Raw genomic sequence first — 20,678 nt, 5'->3', positions numbered from 1 at the left:
TTTACAGGACTGATACAAGTTTTTTGTGTGTGTTGTTTTTATTGTCTGATATGTGCCTGAAGCTTTCAGACACACTGTCAGTATTGAAATGTTTCTGGGCTGTCGCATCTCGCCACTTCCTTAGTCCTAATGTGATCGATTGGACCAGCCACAGAGCCATAACATGCTCCTCTGCAGAGCACTTGTATTTATTTATACCATTTCAGGCCCAGTTGAACCTTGCGCCCCCTGGGCCATTAAATGAAAAACTGGACCTCAAGTGGATCTGTGGTTCATCCCTGCAGCTTACACACACAATAATGACAGAAATTGTACATGTCAGTACTACCAGAGTGTCCAAGGATTAAATAATGTGCATGTAATAGTGAGATCTGAGGTCTTGGCCTTGATGTGCTAAGAACATTTGCAATACCACTTTAATTGTGAAAGGAAAGAGCTGGGTCTTAGACTCTTGCCTTAGAGGACATGTCAGACCTTACATGGGAATCCTTTTTAATTGCAACCAAAAAATGTCTATTAGTGAAGTCTCCCTTAGGCAGATATTGTATCCATTATAGAGGTCAAAGTGTTGGTTGGAATAAATGATTGGAGATATTTTATCAATCTATGGTGTGATGATATATGTGTGTTCGTGGTCAAAAGAGTGTATTAAGTTCTTAAAATAGCCACTTTGAAATTATGTTCTGGCAAAGTTAAAAGCATTTTCTGATCCAAATACATGCATTTCTGTGTAACCGGGAACATTTCTCAAAGTTATTCTTTGCCAGTTTGCCAAATGTGTGGTGAGTATTTCTGATTTGTTGCCATGACTGTCGGCTTTCTTGTAAAATATTGGTCAGTCTGTGGTTTGCCATTGTTGTATTTATACTGTCAAAGCCATTGTTCTTACAGCCACCATATCTGAGGAGGGATGCAGCATAAACGTCAGTGAGAAAAACTAGAAATACTGTAAAAAGCTCGACATCCTCATACAACACACACACACAAACACACACGTGCAAACACACATAGCTCACATCCATTTAAAAAACTGACACAAAGAGAAAATTGCGCTGTTGTGTCGCACAGGTTGGCGGGAATGAGTGACACGTGAAAGTCTCAAGTGGAGGTGAGTTCCTGTTAGTCAAGCAAGACAAATCAAGTCATTTCCCAGGTCAAACGAGTCACTTATTTGAGATTCCGATGATCCCAGTCTGTCGCTTGTTGTTATGTTTTCTCAATAAAATGCATACATAATCTCAGATCAGGTTTAAATCAAGATTATATGTCTGGAAAAGGTCGGAGCGTTTTATAAGTTAGCCGGCGGGACATTCACGTATCCTACCTCGTGGGTTTTGTATCGACTGCAGTCAATTGCTTTTCGCTCACTGTTTTCTTCTGTCATCAACAACATGATCCTCACATCCAAAGCAACGACCAACTGCCAACAACCGCCAGCCTTTATGTGCAGCAGCTGCACCAGACACTATAACTCTTCCTCTCAAACTGAGGCCTCCGTCAAGAGGGGGGATCCATTATCTACTAAATGGATGGCTCAAGCAAGTCTCAAGTCTTCAAATTGACGTGAGTCTTGATGTAATAGTTGCTGAAAATTAATCTGTCAAAGTGTAAAATCTAACATAGAATATAACCACTTTGAAGCTTTAATTAGAACGCCAGAAAACTGTTACAAATCAAGAAAAGCGGACTTTTTTTCTCAAACTTGAATTTTCCTGCTTTTTCGCCACTTGTGCTTCTTAGTTTGCATGTTTTATGTAGACAGCTCTTGCAGTCGTAACTGTCATAACATAAATCATAAGCTTGGAGGAAACTGTTTTGAAAGGGTTTCAGGCTTACAGGTTTTAAAAAATAAGGTGAATTGTGACTTAAAAACTAACAAATAACAGGCCAGTCAAGAGGGGGGGTTATGTTTCCCCTGTTGAAGGAATTATTAAATGCATGTACATCACTTTAAGTATTAACATTTCTCAAGTTTTTTTCATCCCTCTCATTCTGCAATTCCACTCAAAAGAAAGTGTTGAATTGTCACCTTTGCATGTCCAATTTGTCAATATATTTCATATTCTAAATGTTGAACAGGAAAACAAATGCCTGCAAATTCCATGAATTCAATTCGAGTTCTTGCCAAGATCTCGTTATTACATCCATTAATGTGGACAGACTGGAACACACAAGACGGCATTAGTCCCAACAGTGGTAGCAGATGGCCCATGGGGCATGCTCGCCAGATTTAAGACTTATAAAGAACTGACACACACAAATAAATTTAGACAGTGTTGCTGTAACATCTGAGAACACTATTTAACTCATCCCATCTCAGGAAGTTTTCACACTTCACACTTCATTAACCTCTAGGGCACAGATTCCCTGGGAAGTCAGGGAAGGAAAATGCTTGTCTTTTTCATATAAATCACCACCAAGCAGTAAGCCCCCAATGACAACATTCACATGCCCACAGTATTCCAGATAATGGCTGATATTCCAGTTAGTGTGTTTCGGTAAATGCTGTTTATATACACTGTCTCAAACCAAATAGCCATGTATATATGCATAAACAAAATACTCCAACCAGGCTTGCAGGAATCCATAAAAAACAACAACAACAACTTGCAATGGATCAGGGGAAGTATAAGAATACACACACCCTGTCCAACACACACAGATCTCAGTTATGGTATGATGGGTCCATTAGTATAGCAATTTTTGCCAGGTAAGATGCAGCATTGACGGACAACAAAAAAATCAATACTGAACAGGATTAAGTGTTAAGATGTCTCATTGTTGGCGATCAGCTCACCGCTTCTCTCGACTGCACAATCAGAATCTATGAAGTTTACCCGCGTGAAGCCGTCGGCACAATAGCTAATATGCCAATGAATGTCATTACAAAACTGTCTAAAAGATATTTAAATGAGAAAAAAAAACAAGTATTACAAAACAAGTGTGTGATTTTTTTTTTTCTTCCAATGACTTGATCATTTTACACACAGTGAGAGGAGATTTATACCCTATCATTTTGGCATAAACATAATCATGTATGGTTAATTAAAGATTTGTTTAATTATTTTTGACTAGGTGATAATTAAAAGACAAAAGCACAGGCCCAATTATGAAAGGTTGAGAAATTCAATTAAGAGAAAATAAAAATTAATTCGGTGCTACGAGCTCCATTTTTCTGTGGTTTGTGAAAATTGGAAAATGGATGAGGGATTAGATAATTGGCTGGGAATGTCATCTTTAGTGAGGAATGACCTGCGTCAAACTGAGCAACCTGGCTTGTATGGTGATGGACAGAGACCTTGAGTCCGTGTGAAATGTCCAAAAGAACGTTTCGATTTCCACAAATCATCTTGATCGTATTTGAGAACTGTGAACTAAAGACCTTTTTTTAAGAGTCAGAGTTTTGTGGTCATGTCTGTTATGGACTTGTGTGCTGGATTGATGATCTCGAAGACCATTTTCTAGTGGGAAGGACATAACTAACATAACGTAACTAGGTAGCCTCCTTGGCAGATCCACGCCAGCTGCTTCGTAGGAATTTATGTTCAATGACAACATTGTCATGAAAGGAACATTACATATTAAAGAGTGATGATTTCCTTTGACCCCGTCAATAAAAAAAAATCAAAACTGGCAAATCTACAATATAAAAAAAGTCTAGGATGTAGTGTTATGATACATAAACGCAGGAAATTTCTCACTTTCTGCCGAAGGGAAGTTGTTTTTTTTCTGCTTGATTGTTGCCCATGTAGTGATTTATGTGATTTTGTGACTTCATTTCATTCAACATTCCCTTTATGTACTGTTCTGAGAAGGCAGACCTGGGACTGAAATTCTATCTTGGCTGTTTTTTTTTTCTTTGTATCACAGCGATGTCTTGTATGGCGTAATGCTTCTGTCGGCCTTTGGGGTGAGACTATTGACCAAATGACTGCTTCACTCAGCCAGCAGCTGAGGAAGTTTCTCCAGGGTTCTTCCTCTGTGACAAAGGCAACCTGGTGGTGATTCACATTGATCCAGGAAGAAAGAGTCAAAGAAATTATAGGCTTATTGAACTACTAAATCCCATACTGGATCCTGAAGCACTGAGGTTACACTAATTTGCCCACTGCAAGGAGTAACAGTTACAACTTGGACAGATGAATGACATAGGTGGAGAACCAGGAAGCTGTTTATGTGTGATACATTAGTATTTAGTTTAAGTAAAAAAGGTAGAACATATAAGCATTCTGAATATTCCATGTGAAGATCTGCCCGAAACATTAAGGTATCTCTAAGTCTCCAAGAAGAGTCTAGAGTGCCGCAAGGATTGCATATTTTTGTCGGTTAACCTGGAAGTTAGCATTCCCAAGGCTTCCCTCTGTAAACCAATGGGATTTTTACACTGAATTTGAATTATTGCCCAAAGTATCTTTGGTATTATAATTATCATAAAGGTTTCACTGTTCTGATTTTCTGCAGCATAATTGCAATGGTGCAAAGCTGTCACCATGCTATGCAAAAACTATGTTGCAGACTCACGACTTCAGCATCACCACGATCAGCATCGCGCTTCTGCTTTTGACATTGTGACGTTTAAAGCCTGCGAAAACCTCTGTAGCCTCGCCGGCCACTCGCACGCAGCTGCCGCTCACGAGTGCAGAATTTACAGACGTATCTTAAAGAACAAAACGTTTGGCGTTTGCAAACCACTGACATTACGTATAATCAAAAACCCATTCACCAATTCCATTGACTTGGAGATGAGTAAAACAGACGTTCAGCTAGGCTAACTCACTCCTGGGTTTTAGGGCTCCTTCCTACGCCACTCTTTGGGCAGCCCATTTTTGCTGTAAACAAATATGAATTAATTGCTGTTGACAACAACGGCCACTGAAGGAATACGAGAAATTTCCACCTGCATTACGGGGATCAGAAGTAACTCGTCATTGAGGATAACCTTTTCCTACACCCAAATGGTCCTTTCATAAACCCACTGGTGCAGCGCAACCTCTTAGTTGGTCTTTTGTGACATTTTAGCCTCCAAATATTAAAAGGGTGATGAAATTAAATACCCGCCAACGGTGATCTCCTTACTCTGTCACATCATCTTAGCCACTGGTCATCATATACCAGTTAGTCATGTACCAAAGCATTTGGCAAAAAGGCTGCTGATTGTTGCTATTGCCTGGAGTTTCCTGTCACTGTCACACTTACCTCTCTGTTGAAGGATTTCTTTTTCATCCTTGTTAAACTAAGGCACCTCCTCTCTGACGGCTTTGCCACCGGCACGTTGAAGGTCTGGTGACAATTTGTGCGGCCAATGCTATGATTTGACCACTTCTGTATCCGTCCGTGCGAATACGTGACCGGTCGCTGATGTGCAACGCTTAATCCTATAATTTCTTTTCATATGCATCTAAATCAACACGAGTGCAATCGCAGGAAGGGGTGGGAGGGATTCAGAGGTGTCAGGACTTGCGTCCCACCGCAACATTTTACCTTGAAGACAATCTTCAACAAGTGTTCTGGAACCATATCTTGACCAACCTTGAGCTGCCATGATCGCATGACAGAATGAAAAAACTGCTTATTTTCAGCATTAATGTCTATTACAGTGAACAATTTGTCATATTTGCATAAAAAAAATGAATCCAGGCTCATTTTTTGCATTCACTTGAACATTTGGCAAATTCTGCCAGCAGGACTTACTAGATACTGTATGATGGGCTATATTTAAACTAAATTATTGATCGGTTGTATTTGAATAGTAACTCTACACATGGGCATCCTTCTGCCAATAATTCTACATTAGGAAAGCTGAGCCAAATGGAAATAAAGGATTTCATTATATAGAGTTTTGACGATAAATGAGAAGAACCAAAGGAGGTGATAATTAGTGTATGTATAGAAATGCACGTTTAGATTTTACTGCGTTGTCGCATTTTGTAATTTGGATCAGTGCAGAGAGTTGTGTACGTAGAAATATAACTATTCACTCACTGGTTGTCATGTATTGCAATCGTTCATGCTGAACTTTATGATGATATAGTATTTTCTTGGAAGGACTACATGACACTGACTCAGGTCATGTGTGTGTGTGTGTGTGTGCGCGCGTGTGTGTGTCTCTGTATCTGAATTGTTAATTGGAACAGGAGTATAACTAACACCATTTAAAATTCCAAAAGCTGAACTATATCTTTAATATTCAGCCGAAACAACAGGAACACCCTCAGAGACATCGTATAGAGGTATTTAGAGTTACATTTCAGATTTCTTTTGTTGGGTTTCGAGATGTGAGCTGATGTCATGGAGGCGAAAGTGTACGTTTGCATGCGTGATCCAGATTAATTGCACCAAATCAAAGGAAAGAGCTATACAATGGTTCCATAATCCCTCATTTCTGAAGAACTTTTTCAGTCCATAAAGGCCACATACTCTGGTATCGGCTCTGGTATCGGACCTTGCATTAGACTGTCACAGTTGGCTGCTGCTTCGCGTGTCGTTGTGAAATATAAAGCTGGGCTCCTTAAAGAAAGGTACATTGAGGTTTGAATAAATAGCTGTAAACGTACTTAATGAACGTGAGCTAATTGTTCACGGATGTGCAAACATGTCTGCCAGTTGTTTCCAGCTGTAAAGATATCTGCTTTTTTTTTCTCTCTTCCCCTAACAGTTTCTTTGTTCTGTTACTTGTGAGGCTGTATAATACAGAAGCACAATATGTGTCGCGTGGTATGATGAAGTCATACGGATAGAAACAGTTGTGACTGTTTTGAAACGACTCGTGTCACCTCTCGCATCATCGTACAAGGATGCAAGTGCTCTAAACGTGAAGAGGAGTCAAATATATAATCCTTCCCCTCAGCTTCTCGGAGACACTATGGATTCAGCATTAATGTGCGATATTTAATGAGACAGACGTTTTTCTTAATAGAAACAGGAAACATGGCGCATTAACGGAAGAACAGGCCTCCCTTCTGTTCATGTATTATTTCAAGTCACCAAGATTCGTGTTTGTCACCAGTGCTTCGGTGTTCATTCTACATTTTCAGATTATTTCTGATTTTGCACACCCCTCCCTCACCTACAAAGTGTGTCACGTGCTGAAAGTTAAACAAAAAAATAATCTGACATGTATTTACACCTCAATTTTATAAAATCCCTGTTTTAACTTTTGCAAATACTACAGAATGTCTCCTCCAATGGCTCTGCTTTAAAAGGTAATATTGTCTACGTCTCTCATCCCACAGTTGAATGTAAATTAACCGTCCTGTGATTATTAATGAGTCATGTTATAAAGGGATCGTTTTTCAACACAAAAGTAGATTTAAATTCTTTTTTTTTAAACGTTACTATGCTTATTTCTCACCAAGATTTACTGTCATTTCAAATCAGCTCTGTCCCCATTAACTGATGGAAAGAAGAAGGCTCTCCTACCCTTCAGCTAAGCAGAGAAGAGTCATGCTTTTCTTCAGCGTAGAAAAAAAGATGTTTCTTTTATCGAGCGTGTAATTTTTAAGAATAAGTCTTAAGAAAAGCTTTGAGATGTAGAGTGCACACAAAGATTAGACTGTATACTTCAAATACTAAGGAGTTTTGATGTATGTCAGCAGTGTTTTGCTACACCACACTGAGCCTTGTTTTATCCCTCTTTCTGACTGATATTAAATGTAGCCTACTGAGTGAAATGCAGTTTTAATATTTTGGCTTCTGAATGGCTTCAACAGAGCTGATATAAGAGCAGGTGCTGCACGTTTGGGTTGTGCTGTTTTTGCAGTGACATCTCACAAAAAACAAAAATTATTACATTTTGATTAGAGGGGTTTTTTTTGTTGTTTTTTTGGGGGGGAAAATACTCTGACATAATTAAACTTATTTTAAGAATCGTCCAGGAATCAATGCAGATTGTATTTCGGGGCTTATCCCAGGTATGCACAGGATAGATAAGAATGATTAAATCCACCAGCGCATTAATGAGTATGAGATGCAAAATAATCCTAAAAGGCATGGCAGAGTTGCTGCAGGAGAAGCCAAATGTCAAGTGCGATTTTATTTTAATGGAGGATCCATTTGTGTGTGTGTATGTATGTATGTATGTGTATATATATATATATATATATATATATATATATATATATATATATATATATATATATATATATATATATATATATAATATAGGGACACATTCTTCATTCTTTATCCAAACTGAGCCTTCTGAGCTTGTCAAGATCTCATGCAGCAACACAAAGCGCACAGGTGCAGCCTGCACAGACAGGTGGATTTAGAACCCAGGTTGTCCATTGGAGTTGATTTCCAGCTTTAAAATCCGTCCCTGTCACAGTTATGTGAAAATATAGACCGTGGGAAGTGTTATTATACTTAGAGAGAAAATATTCTGTGTGTGTGTGGAAAGTTATCCCAGATCAAATTCAAATACAATTTCTGCTTAAAGATATTATTTGTTCTTGGCGCAGTTGGAGATCGGTTTATGCCAAATCTGACTTCGTTTACTTGGATATAACAGACTATGTAAAATTATGATTTCTGTGATGAAAGCTGCTGGTTTAAAATGATTTGGTTAGTCATTTGGCTTGGAAATGAGGGGCTTATTTCTGAAGACGCTGCTTTTTTGGCTGCATGCTCGACTGCTGCAAATGAGTCTCTTAATTTCGTGGCCATAAATAATTGCGCAAATTTGTTTCGATTAAATAAAACTAACACACACTGAGAAAACTCTATTAGCCTTAATTAAGCTTGATATCCTAATGTAGGAAATGTGGGGTTGAAAACAAACCGTTTTGGTAGATTTTTTCTCTGTCTTTCTCAGATAGTGAAGCCTACCAGCTTTCCGCCTTTGGGCTGCTTTTCCTCCTTTGAGAGTTGGAAATGAGAAATGGAAATGGAAATACCAGGAGGTGCTAAATTAGCTGCCTGATCTGCACTTATTGCCGCATGCAGGCCCCTATTACTTTGCCAATCTGTGCCTCTCTTTTAGCATTCCGGGCATGGAGAAGCTTCGAGATAGCAGATTTATCAAATGGGAAAATGAATGCATGATGATCAGTTAAATTGAAAATCAGCGTCTGCATGACAGCCCGACCTGACACCTCCGTAATTAGAAAGAAAAATGATGGCGTCCGATGCATAATAGAGCAAAAACAATTTACACTCTCCCATAATGATCCAGCGTTCAAATTGAAAATTTCTCCGGGTATAGGCCTAAATTGAATTCATAAAGTATGATTCATGGACGACACATCTCCTGGAGGCTGCCTGGGCATATCGATTGATAGTTTTCTTGAATCATGCAGCGTGCAGCTCTCAGGCAAGAAAAGCTTAACTACTTAAGCAAATCGCTAATTTCACCTTAAGGCCACCAATGTGCAGCCAGCGATACTCCTATTCAGTGTGCTAATGAATTATGGATGAACTGGGCATACATCCCAAATAGCCTAAGAGTAGCATGGAAAAATACACACCGATTTTAGAGGTGAGGTGGGGTGGGGTATTTCAAGTCATCCCGGGATTTCCCGCAATTCATAAAGTGAAGAAATTGCTTCCAATTTATGTCCAAAAGAAGGGGGGGAAAAAAGTGTCCAATCAGGCTAATTTAACATTATGACTTTTTGTTTTGTTTAAAAAATAAAGACAACTCCCCTCTAAACTTATATTGTCACGCACTTAAGACACAAAAGAGAGAATGAAAAGAAGAAGAAGAAACTAAAAGAAGAAGAAGAGGGAATCTCTCATCTCAGCTCTGGAAGCAGCATGCAGATACACCTCTAACCCACAGCTCATGCAGGCCTAATCTTCTGCGTGTTCCCTCTGTCTGTGTGCCATGTTGGCTGCCCCCGCCCCCACCATGCAGCCTAATAAGACATTGCTTCCTAAAGCAAACAGCTGCATGGGTTGAAATTTATGTAAATATTGTGAAAAGGGACACTGGCTTAGAAATTCATTTGCGCCGGCTCAAGCTTCACCCCTCCGATTATTTTCAATTTATTTGCAAATCAAGAGCCGAGGAGAACCCTAAATAGAGCTTGATTTTTTTTTTAAAGAACAGCACTATACCGAATATATATTTTTCTTTTTGTCTTAAGGTTTGTTTTTGTATTATCATTACACAACCTTGACATTTCTTCCTTTCTTGATATTGTATGGTCAACACTGCTGATATTGAAAAGGGAGCAGATGTCCTAGATCCTGCACGGCTTCCCTGGGGACCACCAACCCTATTAGAACAAATGTGTTCTGCTATTGTAAATAGGCACGTTTGCCTCAGCCCGTCCTATTACAGCGGACGCATGATCAATAGGCTGATAACACAGAAACATCAATGTAAAGCGACAGAACAATGAGGGATATCATCGAACATCTATCTTAATATAGCCCTGCTACAAGGGGCCCTGACAAAGTGGGGAGAGGGAAAGAGAGAGAGAGAGAGAGAGAGAGAGAGGGAGAGAGGAAGAAGAAAGCTCATGAAAATGCCTCCCCACGAATCCCCATCTCCTATCCAATATGCACAAACACACACACTCCCAGCTGCCGGGGCTATTATTTTCCTATTTCAATTTGACACCCAGGCCTTTTCATGCTAATTCTATTATTCTTGGAAGTTTATGTGATTTCATATCACTAGAAATCGGTAATGTATTATAACCCCCTTTGAGCTAAAATAAACTGAATCCCCCTGCAGTAGCCACCGGGAAAATAATTACTTTCATATCAAAACTCTGCAGGAGTGGAGCGGGTCCTTTTCGCCTCAGGCTCGTAACCTCATTTCAGTGGGGGCTTATAGATGAATAAATTTGTTAAGGCAATATACAAAGTACAACATGAGATTTCTTAAGAAAGACCTACAGTCGTCCAGCACTGTATGTGCTGCTATTTAAGGTCTCACACGGTTTGAGGTGCTTGTATACAATAGATTTATTTAAGAAAAACCTTACATATATAAATAGTATAATACCTTTTTACAGCTCTTGAGGATTTTGTTGTGGTTTTTTTTTTTTGACAAGTTATCACACATTAAAGGATATCTAGAGACCCTTGACTCCCTCACACACACACACACACAAACACACACACACACTCGCGCACACACACACACACGCAGAGAGAAAGAGAGAGAGGGAGAAAGAGAGCATTGTCAAAACATCAACCTAGCGATTAGATGGAGATTGCTGCGCTTTGGCCTAATGAAAGGTGTCGTTTAGAGGCTGCTTTTTTGTTTTGTTTTTACCCCCGAGAGATTTTTTTAAAAATTTTATTCCATGTCGACATCTTCTTTAGAGTCTGGCTTTGTTTCTGCTGGACTGTCACAGAGCTCGGGGTTGTCCTTGTTGTCTAAATGCTCTTTTCTGTCTGAATCGACAGCTTTAATGACTTGTTCGTGGTTGAAAGTGGAATCGTTGCAAATAACAGAAGTTTGAGTACTTTTGCCACTGCTAAAGGCGGCCCTGGAGGGGCTGGTGTGTTGTGAACTTGTCTTTTCCTCTGATCCCACCTGTCCCGCTTGTGTGGCGTCCACAGAGTCCGGCGAGCTGCTCCTACATCCCGCAGAGACGCTGCTGCAATGGACACTGGTCTGGTTTCTCTCCGCCGGGCTCTCAGTGCCACTGTCCGAGTTGGTTGCTGCTGCTCCTGCTGCTGTTGACGTTTTCAGCGCAGTTTGTGGAACAATGAATCCAAGCGGCTGTGTGATGGGGTACAGCAGGAAGTGTCCTTTCCCTATCAAAGGCCGAGAGGAGGGTAAGGCCGCGGGGTTGCGTCTCGGTCTGGAGTCCGACAGGAGGCTTTCGACGCTAAAAGGGTTGAGCTTCTGCAGGCTGGAGGCTCTGTTGTTGCTGGAACACAGGCTTGATCGGTGACTGGCGTCGGGCGAGTCCAGCTCGGATCTGCCAGCATCCCGGTCTAAGTGTCTTTGGTTCTGGTTTTGGGTCTGGAGAGAGTGAGGTGTTTGGTCGCAGCTTGATTGGTTTCCAGAGTCAAAAGACTGGCTTGTGTGGTCAGGGTCGGTCACATGAGATAAGCCGCTGTCGCTGTCTGATCCAGGGGTGTGAAATAAATCCCCAGATAGAAGTTTGTTCTGGGACTTGAGCAGCCGGCGCTCCTGCTTGCGCTTCTTCTTCTCCAGCCTGTCCAGCTCTCTCCGGGCGATCTCCTCCGGGTCCATGGGCTCCCCGCTGCAGGTGGTGGGGTGTGCGTTGTGCGCTGGTCGCCCCGGACCTTTCTTTGTGTTCTCCTTTTTCCTCCATTTGGCTCTGCGATTTTGAAACCATACCTGCAGAGGAGAAAAAGAAAAAAATAGTGAAATGGCATATTGGCTTATTGTATATTTTCATTCCAAGAGAAATACGATTAAACAAAAAAACTTCTTATAATGTGAGTTTCACAAAGGTTCCATGTAAACAGGCCTGTAATTAGGCCTTTGATTAAAATCGTAAAAGTTGTGGAAGCCTGGAGGCTTTGCTCGTGCACGATAGTTGAAAGTTCAGGTTTACATTGTTTTAATAACTTTTTTCTTCCAAAGTGACTTCTGCTATTAAACTTCAAATTAGTGCAACAGCTTTCAGTGAGTCAGATCCCAACAACAAAAACAATCAATAGAAGGATTCTGGGTCGATATATTTATTCATGCAATCAATAACAGTGACAAGGATACAACCAACAGCCAGTATTTTAGTCTTTTTTTCCCAGCATTATTTATATTTGGCAAATATAAATTAGATAATTTCTGGAGGTTTAAAAAAAAAAGGACTGATAAAAAAATAAATTAAAGTGCAAAATGTGAGTTCGTTATGAAAAAATGTATTATTTAAAAAAAATACGAATATAAACAAAGGTTAAACAAAACACCTCGAAGTTTAATTTCATAATTTTACTGAATGATTAATATGTTTAAATCATGACCTCAAATTGCCCCGTGCTCCTGGGGGATTGTTTGTTGATAAACCACACGCCATTAAATGAAATGATAAACAAAAATTACACACACACACACACACACACACACACACACACACACACACACACACACACACACACACGTTTACAGATTCATCTAGAAATTACCAAAAGTAAATTGATAATTATTATTATAAATGAAGGGACAAAATGGATGTTTACCTGAACCCTTGATTCTATCAAGTCCAGCCGGAGAGCCAGAGCCTCCCTCATGAACACGTCCGGGTAGTGGCTCTCGTTAAAAGCCTTTTCTAATTCCTCCAGCTGCCAACCAGTGAAATTAGTGCGGGTTCTTCGTCTCTTGCAACCAGGACTATCCTTGTCTGGGTCCCCCGAGTCTGATAATAGAAAGAAAATACATGCAAAAAAAGAAAAAAAATTACAACATTTCACCACCATTTTAACAAGATCGGTTCCGTGCGTTGGTAAATTATTTTTGCAAACTTTACGGGCTAAAAGGATCGTTGCGTTTGGAATTCTTTAGCAGCCAACCGCGCGCTCCTGCCTGCAGCTCCCATCAGACCTGTCAGCTTCTCCTGAATTAAGAAAGGCGCCTCAGATGTTAACACATGCATTTCCCTTCTCCGGCTTGACAGGAACATTGTTTTGTTTTGGTTGTTTTTTTTGTTTTTTGTTTTTTTTGTTTTTTTGTTTTTTGCTTGGACGCATTTTCAGCTCTGGATGACAGAAGTGGGAGGTGAAGAATGCTTTCCTGCGTTCCCTTTTACGCACTCCACCAAAGAAGATAACAACAGCCTGTTCTTTTGTTTTCTCTGTCTCTCTCTCTCTCTCTCTCTCTCTGTCTCTCTCTCTCTCTCTCTGTTTTAGCCTTTTGTGCAATCAGCCAACCTTGAGGAGAGGTGATTGTGCAGCATAATGTGGCTTACCTGTCAGTTTGTACTGCTGATTATCTCCATTCATCCCGCAGCCCGAAGACAAGAGGGGGTTAGAATTACCGACTGAAGCCGTGCAGGAACCATTAAGTAATCCGTCTATTGAGAAGGGAACCGCGGACGCAGATTGAAGTTGATGCCCGGCTAATTCGTAAACGTGGTGGTGGCTCAGATGGTACGGGAAGCCCACCATCCCGCCGAGAGAGCCTCCGAACTGGGCGTGAGGTGGATCCAGTATCCTGCTGTCCATCATCCCGCAGGCAAAAGGAAACGACGTCTGGAGGCCGGTGATGGGAATTTAAAAAGCATGCAGCGAGTGTGGCCAACGAGGAGGGGACATGATGTGAAGGGAGGGATGAGCTGTACTTTATCCACATGAACCTCCCAATAATTAGCCCAGGCATTGGGAATATGAGACCCAATGAGAAGCGGTAATGGACGCTGACGTCAGAGACGCGCTCTGCAAACGCTCCCCGTATCGATTGCTAATTAAGGCTGACATCCACCTCAATAAACAATATCAGAGCTGTCACAACAAGACAAGAGGGCTTTGATAAGAACTACATCGTTACTACACGGGGGACCCACCGGGAGGAAGGGCTTGCTGAATCCCGCGAAGAGACGGCTGGAGGCGGATAGGTTCGGCCAGAGCTTCCGGACTTATTGTTAACTGACGGACCTGAAAATAGATGCAGATTACAGCTCCAAATGAACCATAATTCACACTTTTGCTCTTTTATCTTTAATAATTCGCGTAGTTACGACTTCGCGCGTGATTTCAATAGGGAAGTACTTTTTGCATATCGGAGGGGGAAAAATGTAATAATTTGAAGTTTTTGACTGAAAATGCTGATCAGACCCGAATGCCATTCTAGGAATCGTGATGATCTGAGTGCGTTAAAGCTCTGTAATGAGGTTCACGGGGCATAAAACCAACAGGGTGACTGTTGAAATATGGACGCGTTTAAAAGAGAGCTGAAAAATCCCTGAAGGCGTAAAGTCAAACCATCATATTTTACTGTTGCAAGGCCAATGTCTCTGATACGGCCGGAGCTGTTGGGAAGAAAATACAAGACCAAATAAAGAAGGGCTTCAGTAACACTAAAGACGGTAAAATAGAATATCTTACATTCCAGATATTCACAACATTTCATGTAAAGACACAGATTTGGACCCCCTCCCCCCTCCACCCCTACCCCTGCACTCACACCATCCTAAATCCTGTCTGCTCATTAGGTTTTTCAAATAATTAATTCGACTTTATTTATCCCAAGTCTGGCGCTGTCATAATGTTAATCAGAGTTGAAATTTCGCACCCCACTCATTCCCTGACCCTTGGCACTCGGATTGGCATGTTGTAATAACCTGAATCTCTCAACAGAAGCTGCGATAATTGTTACCCTATTAGCATGCAAATTGTTTAATTAATATTATTATGAGGAAGTATATAATCCGCTCGTCACTTGACCCCCAAGCCCAAATAACAACCCTCTGTATTTCAATGTGTAGCCTTACATTTTAATGAACTCCTCAGAAATGATCTCCACTGTTCATCCATCCTTCTTCTTCTCCTTCTTCTCCTTCTTCTTCTCCTCCTCCTTCTCCTTCTCTCCCACCCACCCCCCCCCCCCCCCCCAGCAGTAGTGGGGTCTATCTTTGAAGCTTTCCCCTTCTTTGTATTTTAACTTTAATTTTAACGTACACGGACAAGATCTTATGAATAATTCCTCCCATTCATTTTCTTTTCTTTTTTCTTCTTTCTTTTTTCTTTTTTTTTTTTGAACATCTAAAATTCAATAATTGCTTTTCGTCACTTCCAAGTGTGTATTCAGTCCGCAATGCAGGAGCTCAGTGAAAAGCAGCCCTTGACACAGTCTCAAGAGACATTGCATTTAAATCCGTTTTTCTACATCTGGGTGACTTTGTCAGATTCTAGCTTTAATTAACCCGATAATAAGACGAACAAGGCCAGCATTCAGTCGCGCTGCTGCCCCTGCCTTGTTACCTTTTACAACTGCTGCTTTTGGCAGCTGTTCAGAGGGAAATATAATAATACAAATATTATTATTTTTACCCCCCCCCAACCTCCCACACCTCTCCCCCCACTGAAATGTGTTTTGTTGCAGCATCAAAATCTGACATCATTTCACTGCATCTAGCTGATCTAAATCAATACGAGCACATGGGTCTGTAATTGATTAACTTATCATCTAAAGGGATAAATTCCAGGTCAAGTGATAATGGAGAATGACACACACACACACACACACACACAAACACACACACAGCTGAAAACACACTCGTGTTTTACTGCTGTTCTCTGGACAGGAGACACCTTTTTTGTTGTTGTTGTTTTAATTTGGATGAGCCAAACTTGGAGAGTGTAAGTGGAGCAAGTCACCATTCATCCCATTTGCTGTTTCACCAGTGTGCTTGGATTCACCTCAGGTCTTCACTGCATGTTGGGGTGCTAAACAGCCTCTTTGTGAACCACAGCCTCTATTTAAAGGTATTTGGAGGGACTGAGCGATGGCACAGATGCACGCTGCTGCACTGACAGTGTGTGGCATCAATGGCGAGGTGACATTTTTCCTCTTTTATGTACCAAAATCTGATCATTTTATCAGTGACGCTCCGTGTTGGGTGTTTTTTATCACTTCAATATCACCGCTGTAATCTCTAAGGGGGAGCTTTTAAGTTGGCTGTGAAGTCCACTTTTCACCAGAGTGCTGAAATTAGAGGGAAAGTCTCCTTCCAACACACTTCTTCTAATCCAGAGGCCACTAAACATTCAGCCTGTCATTTCATATATATATTTTGGGCTGTTTGTATCAATCAAAGTTTTCTTTTAAGAGCTAAAAGCCAAACACTTATCTCTCCCCTCACTAAATAACACTTTTTCATGCCAACTTTTTTCTCTTTCGTGTCTCCAGAATGCTTGGCTGAGTCCCCTAAGAGGATTTTACAACTGCACACTCACCTGAGTCAGTATAAGCCAGATAAAGAGATACAAGAAATGCATGCCAACTTAATATAGGGGTTCCAATCATACACCCCCCCCCCCCACACACACACACACACACTCTTAAAAAAAAAAGAAGAAGAAGACACAGGCCTTATCAAGACGCCCATCCAACACTGATGCCTTCTTTACCAGCACAGAATGAAATTCATTTTTAATTAGGCAGGCAAATTAATAGGCAGCAGTTTAGGAGTTTAATTACTCAATTAACTTCACGCACGTTAATTTTTAACTATCTAAATTAGGTTGCACATTATTCGATTTGATGATAATTATAGAATTAAATCTAAATTAATTGTTTTGGATGATTTGGATGAACTAGATGCAATTCCAATTAAACAGTAAAAAAGGCTGGTTGCCATTTTAAGCTCGCAAATCCTTTGATTCGATTTTAAGCAAGAAACTCTGCCTCGATTTTTTTTCTCCCTCTGATCCTACAAATTCTCTTTCCCTCTAATCCCACAATTAAAAGTTTCCTCCCATCTAATTATCTGTAATTGTGCCGCTGTCAAAGTAGAATGGAGAAGTGAAAGCGATTGATTTGGACTTTTAATTCAGTTCATTTCTGATAGAAGAGAAAGTAATTCCCTTCAAATTACCTCATTCAATCCTGACACCCTAATGCCCTTCAAAATCTTTTTTTTTCTTTCCTCCCCAGCATTTATATATTAAAAATGAAGCTAGAATGACTAGTGCCTCCTAATAATAATAACCAAACTTCCATTAGAATAATAATTTCATTTCAATTAAAACTGACTTATCACCTTTGCTAAAACGTGCTTAATATGCCGAAAATTATCAATGCTTGAAGGAGCCCAAACTGGGGAGTCTAATTGTAATCAGCAAATCAGAGGTGCTTGTCGCTGCCGTGCCTTTGCAGAGAGGCAGTCTCGGAAATAGAACTAATTTACTCAACTCCCCCGGGAAATCCGCTCAACAGATTAACATTTTCAAAATATAGTAATGATATAATTTGAGAAATGGTGACGCCAATTTGTGAGGAGCCTTTGTGCAGAATAATTTGCATTTTTTTTTCTCCCTCCCCTCCTTCGCCACCGCCTGCATTTTGCCCCTGTTAATTACAGCTCCGCAGATGAAGGGTGTGCTGTTTGACTCAGTGCTTATTATTCAACTTCAATCTAATAATTCAACGCTACAGAAATTTTTTTTTTTTTAAAAAAGAAAAAGTGTAGCCTATCCAAAAAAAAAAAAAAAAATTTTTTAAGCCATCCTCCATATAATCCCTAATGATTTGGGAACGTGAATAGTCCTGTAGGTGTTACTGCTGCTTCTATTCATGACTGTGTTTATGTGGAAGGAGGACTTTAAGCACCACGGACAGCGTCAGAGATCCAGAAACTCCCTGCAACAACATTACCTCTGAGATATGTGCATGTAATGACTCAAGTCCCCTGCCCCTCCAGGCCACATTCCGCCTACAAATGAGGCTGCTGAGCTGTGCGATGCAACAACAGTATACTTTTACACACCCCGCTCGCAAACTTTGTGGAGCAAACCGAGCACAAAGTTGAGGCAAGGCTGGAGAAATATTTATCCAATACTAGCTGTGTAGTCTCTGAGCTTGTGTAGTTTCTATTAGCTGAAGCCAAATTGGAAGGGATAGCTAGCAGTCCCTTGCTGTTTCCTCACATTACAAAAAAGATCTGGTAAAGGAAAAAGTGGTGACTCTACTCTGCAGCTTGGCCATCTGCTGCTCTGCAAAAAAAAACAAAAAAAACCCAACAACCAAAAACTCTGGAGATATTTACTGTAGAAGCGCACCGCAAAACCAAGAGAGAGAGAAAAAAGAGTCAGATTTAAGCTAAATGGGAACTTCTGAAATACCCCACAGACTTAAACTTTTATTATAAGGTAAAACAAGAGTGCTGTTCTAGGACAAAAAATATTTGCCATCCTATTGCGGTCTTTTCTGAACGTCACTCTGCACCAACACGTCCGCGTTTTACTGCAAACCTTTCAACGCACACCCTGTGAATAGAACTGGACACTGATGTGGTTTTCTACAGATCTTTAGACCTCCTTGACCCTGAAATCAGGCCTCCATCAGATCCCCTTCATTGGTCAAGGACAGTGGCTGCTTCAGAGTGGATAAAAAGACCTATTGTGCCCTCTAGTGGTTAGTTTTTATGATTACAGGACACAATATAATCAAATTAAAATACTTCCTGCAAGAACTCACCTCTTGCCTCTGCTGGTGACCTCTGTCCTCTAGATTTCCCTGCAGCAGATAAGTGTTTTATACAAATATTCAGGAAGGTTTTGGTTTAAAGAAGAAAAAAAAAAAGAATATTCTGACTACAACTCTTGCCCGTTGATAAAAGAGCATCTTCCAACATTGCTAAAAGCACCTATAAGTTACAGATACTCAAACATAATCAGTTCAAACCATGATGAAGATGAACCCACTTTCCAGTGTTTGAGGTGCGTGAAAGCGATACAGCCTGGTACCTTCATGAGACTGAGGTTCTCTGAAAGTTTTAGAGAGACATGCCAATTTATTTTGGTCACGGAGACTCGTGTACATGTGTCGTAGTTGTTCCTCTTTACATGAATTAATGTGGACAAGATGAAAAAAAAATATGCATAAAACCCTGAAAAATACTACAAATAAGTCTCTGAATTGCACAAACCTGTGTGTGTGTTGGGGGGGGGGCAGGGGGGGGTGTTTTCAGAGCAGTTCCATCTGGCAGCAGCTCTACCAGGTTATGAGGCAGGTGCTGCAGAAGAGGAGAGAAATGTAATCTCTCAGCTTCTGTTCCTGCTGCCGCCAGCGTCTTCTATCCTCCGTCCCAACAACAGGGTCACTCCTAATCGAAAGTAACTTTATTGATCCTTCATAATAGGATATAAAAAAAATGTAAATACGACAGCTGGATTTCTCAACACAGAAATCCAGCTGTCGTATTTACAGTAAGCACATCGTTGTCTAAACCCTTTGGGATTCAACGCCGATCACAGATCCTCCTCGGCTCAGTGAGCCGAATCCTGCAGCCATCAACAGGTGAAACCTGCTCGCGCGCCATTCCCTCTGTTAGCTTTAGCAAGAAGTTCTCAGGCGTATGAAGAGTTAGCCATTCGTGTGCAATGGGGTTGACAACCACGAGGTTTAGATACAAATTTAACCTCCAAAATGAGATACTGGAATCATATGGCTCTATTCAGCTTTTTTTTTTTTTAAGAAAATGGAATTAGACATGTCACCATGAATGCTGAAGATTCCTTTCCTTATTCAAAGAAATATGTGTCGAAACAAAAAACAGCCCATCCAACAGAGAGGCTCATAAAGTTTTTATAATGAAAAAAAAACAACCCCAGTTTGACTGTTTGATTAATCACAAAACAAAATGGCCATAGTCCATTTTCAAAGAGATGTCCCAGTGGAAAGACAGCAGAACTGTTTCACAAACCCTACGTGTAATAGTCGCTGCCATCAGAGGAGCAGCCAGCAGAGGACTCGCGACATACATGATCCAAAATCTTAGACATTTTATGGTTAGAAACTCTTTTGGCTACAAGTCAAATAATTTCCCCAACCAGGGAGATGGCCGTCAGCATCAACTAGCAGAGACATACACCACGGTCCTAACTCCCGCGTGTTAACTGACATGCTGATCAAATAATAGAGAAAAAATAAAAATTATCCATAATAATTTACCCCTTGGAGGACAGTGTGGAGTATTTGCCTCCATGTTGCTTATGTATCGTCTATTAAAAACAAATGATCTGAGGACTGAATGGCTAAATTCACAAGCCATTTTAAAATTGTGTGACAAACTAAGATTGTGATTTCA

General features: G+C 40.6%; 1 protein-coding gene across 1 annotated transcript; it reads right to left on the bottom strand.

Annotated features, from left to right (window-relative positions):
• Nucleotides 1-10,904: 10,904 nt before the first annotated feature.
• Nucleotides 10,905-14,185, bottom strand: uncx (UNC homeobox). The gene is made up of 3 exons (XM_086184738.1): nucleotides 13,839-14,185; nucleotides 13,114-13,289; nucleotides 10,905-12,268 (listed from the first exon to the last, which is right to left on the bottom strand). The coding sequence occupies exons 1-3, from the start codon at nucleotides 14,095-14,097 to the stop codon at nucleotides 11,252-11,254; spliced, it is 1,452 nt and encodes a 483-aa protein (XP_086040864.1). The 5' UTR covers nucleotides 14,098-14,185; the 3' UTR covers nucleotides 10,905-11,251.
• Between the last annotated feature and the right edge of the window lie 6,493 nt (nucleotides 14,186-20,678).

This window comes from Aulostomus chinensis, chromosome 18, assembly GCF_037954235.1.
Source record: "Aulostomus chinensis isolate RoL2024-O1b breed Wild chromosome 18, RoL_Achi_v1.0, whole genome shotgun sequence".
NCBI classification, from domain to species: Eukaryota; Metazoa; Chordata; class Actinopteri; order Syngnathiformes; family Aulostomidae; genus Aulostomus; species Aulostomus chinensis.
Note: the sequence above shows the minus strand (reverse complement) of the source record. Positions and strands in the feature narration are given on the sequence as shown.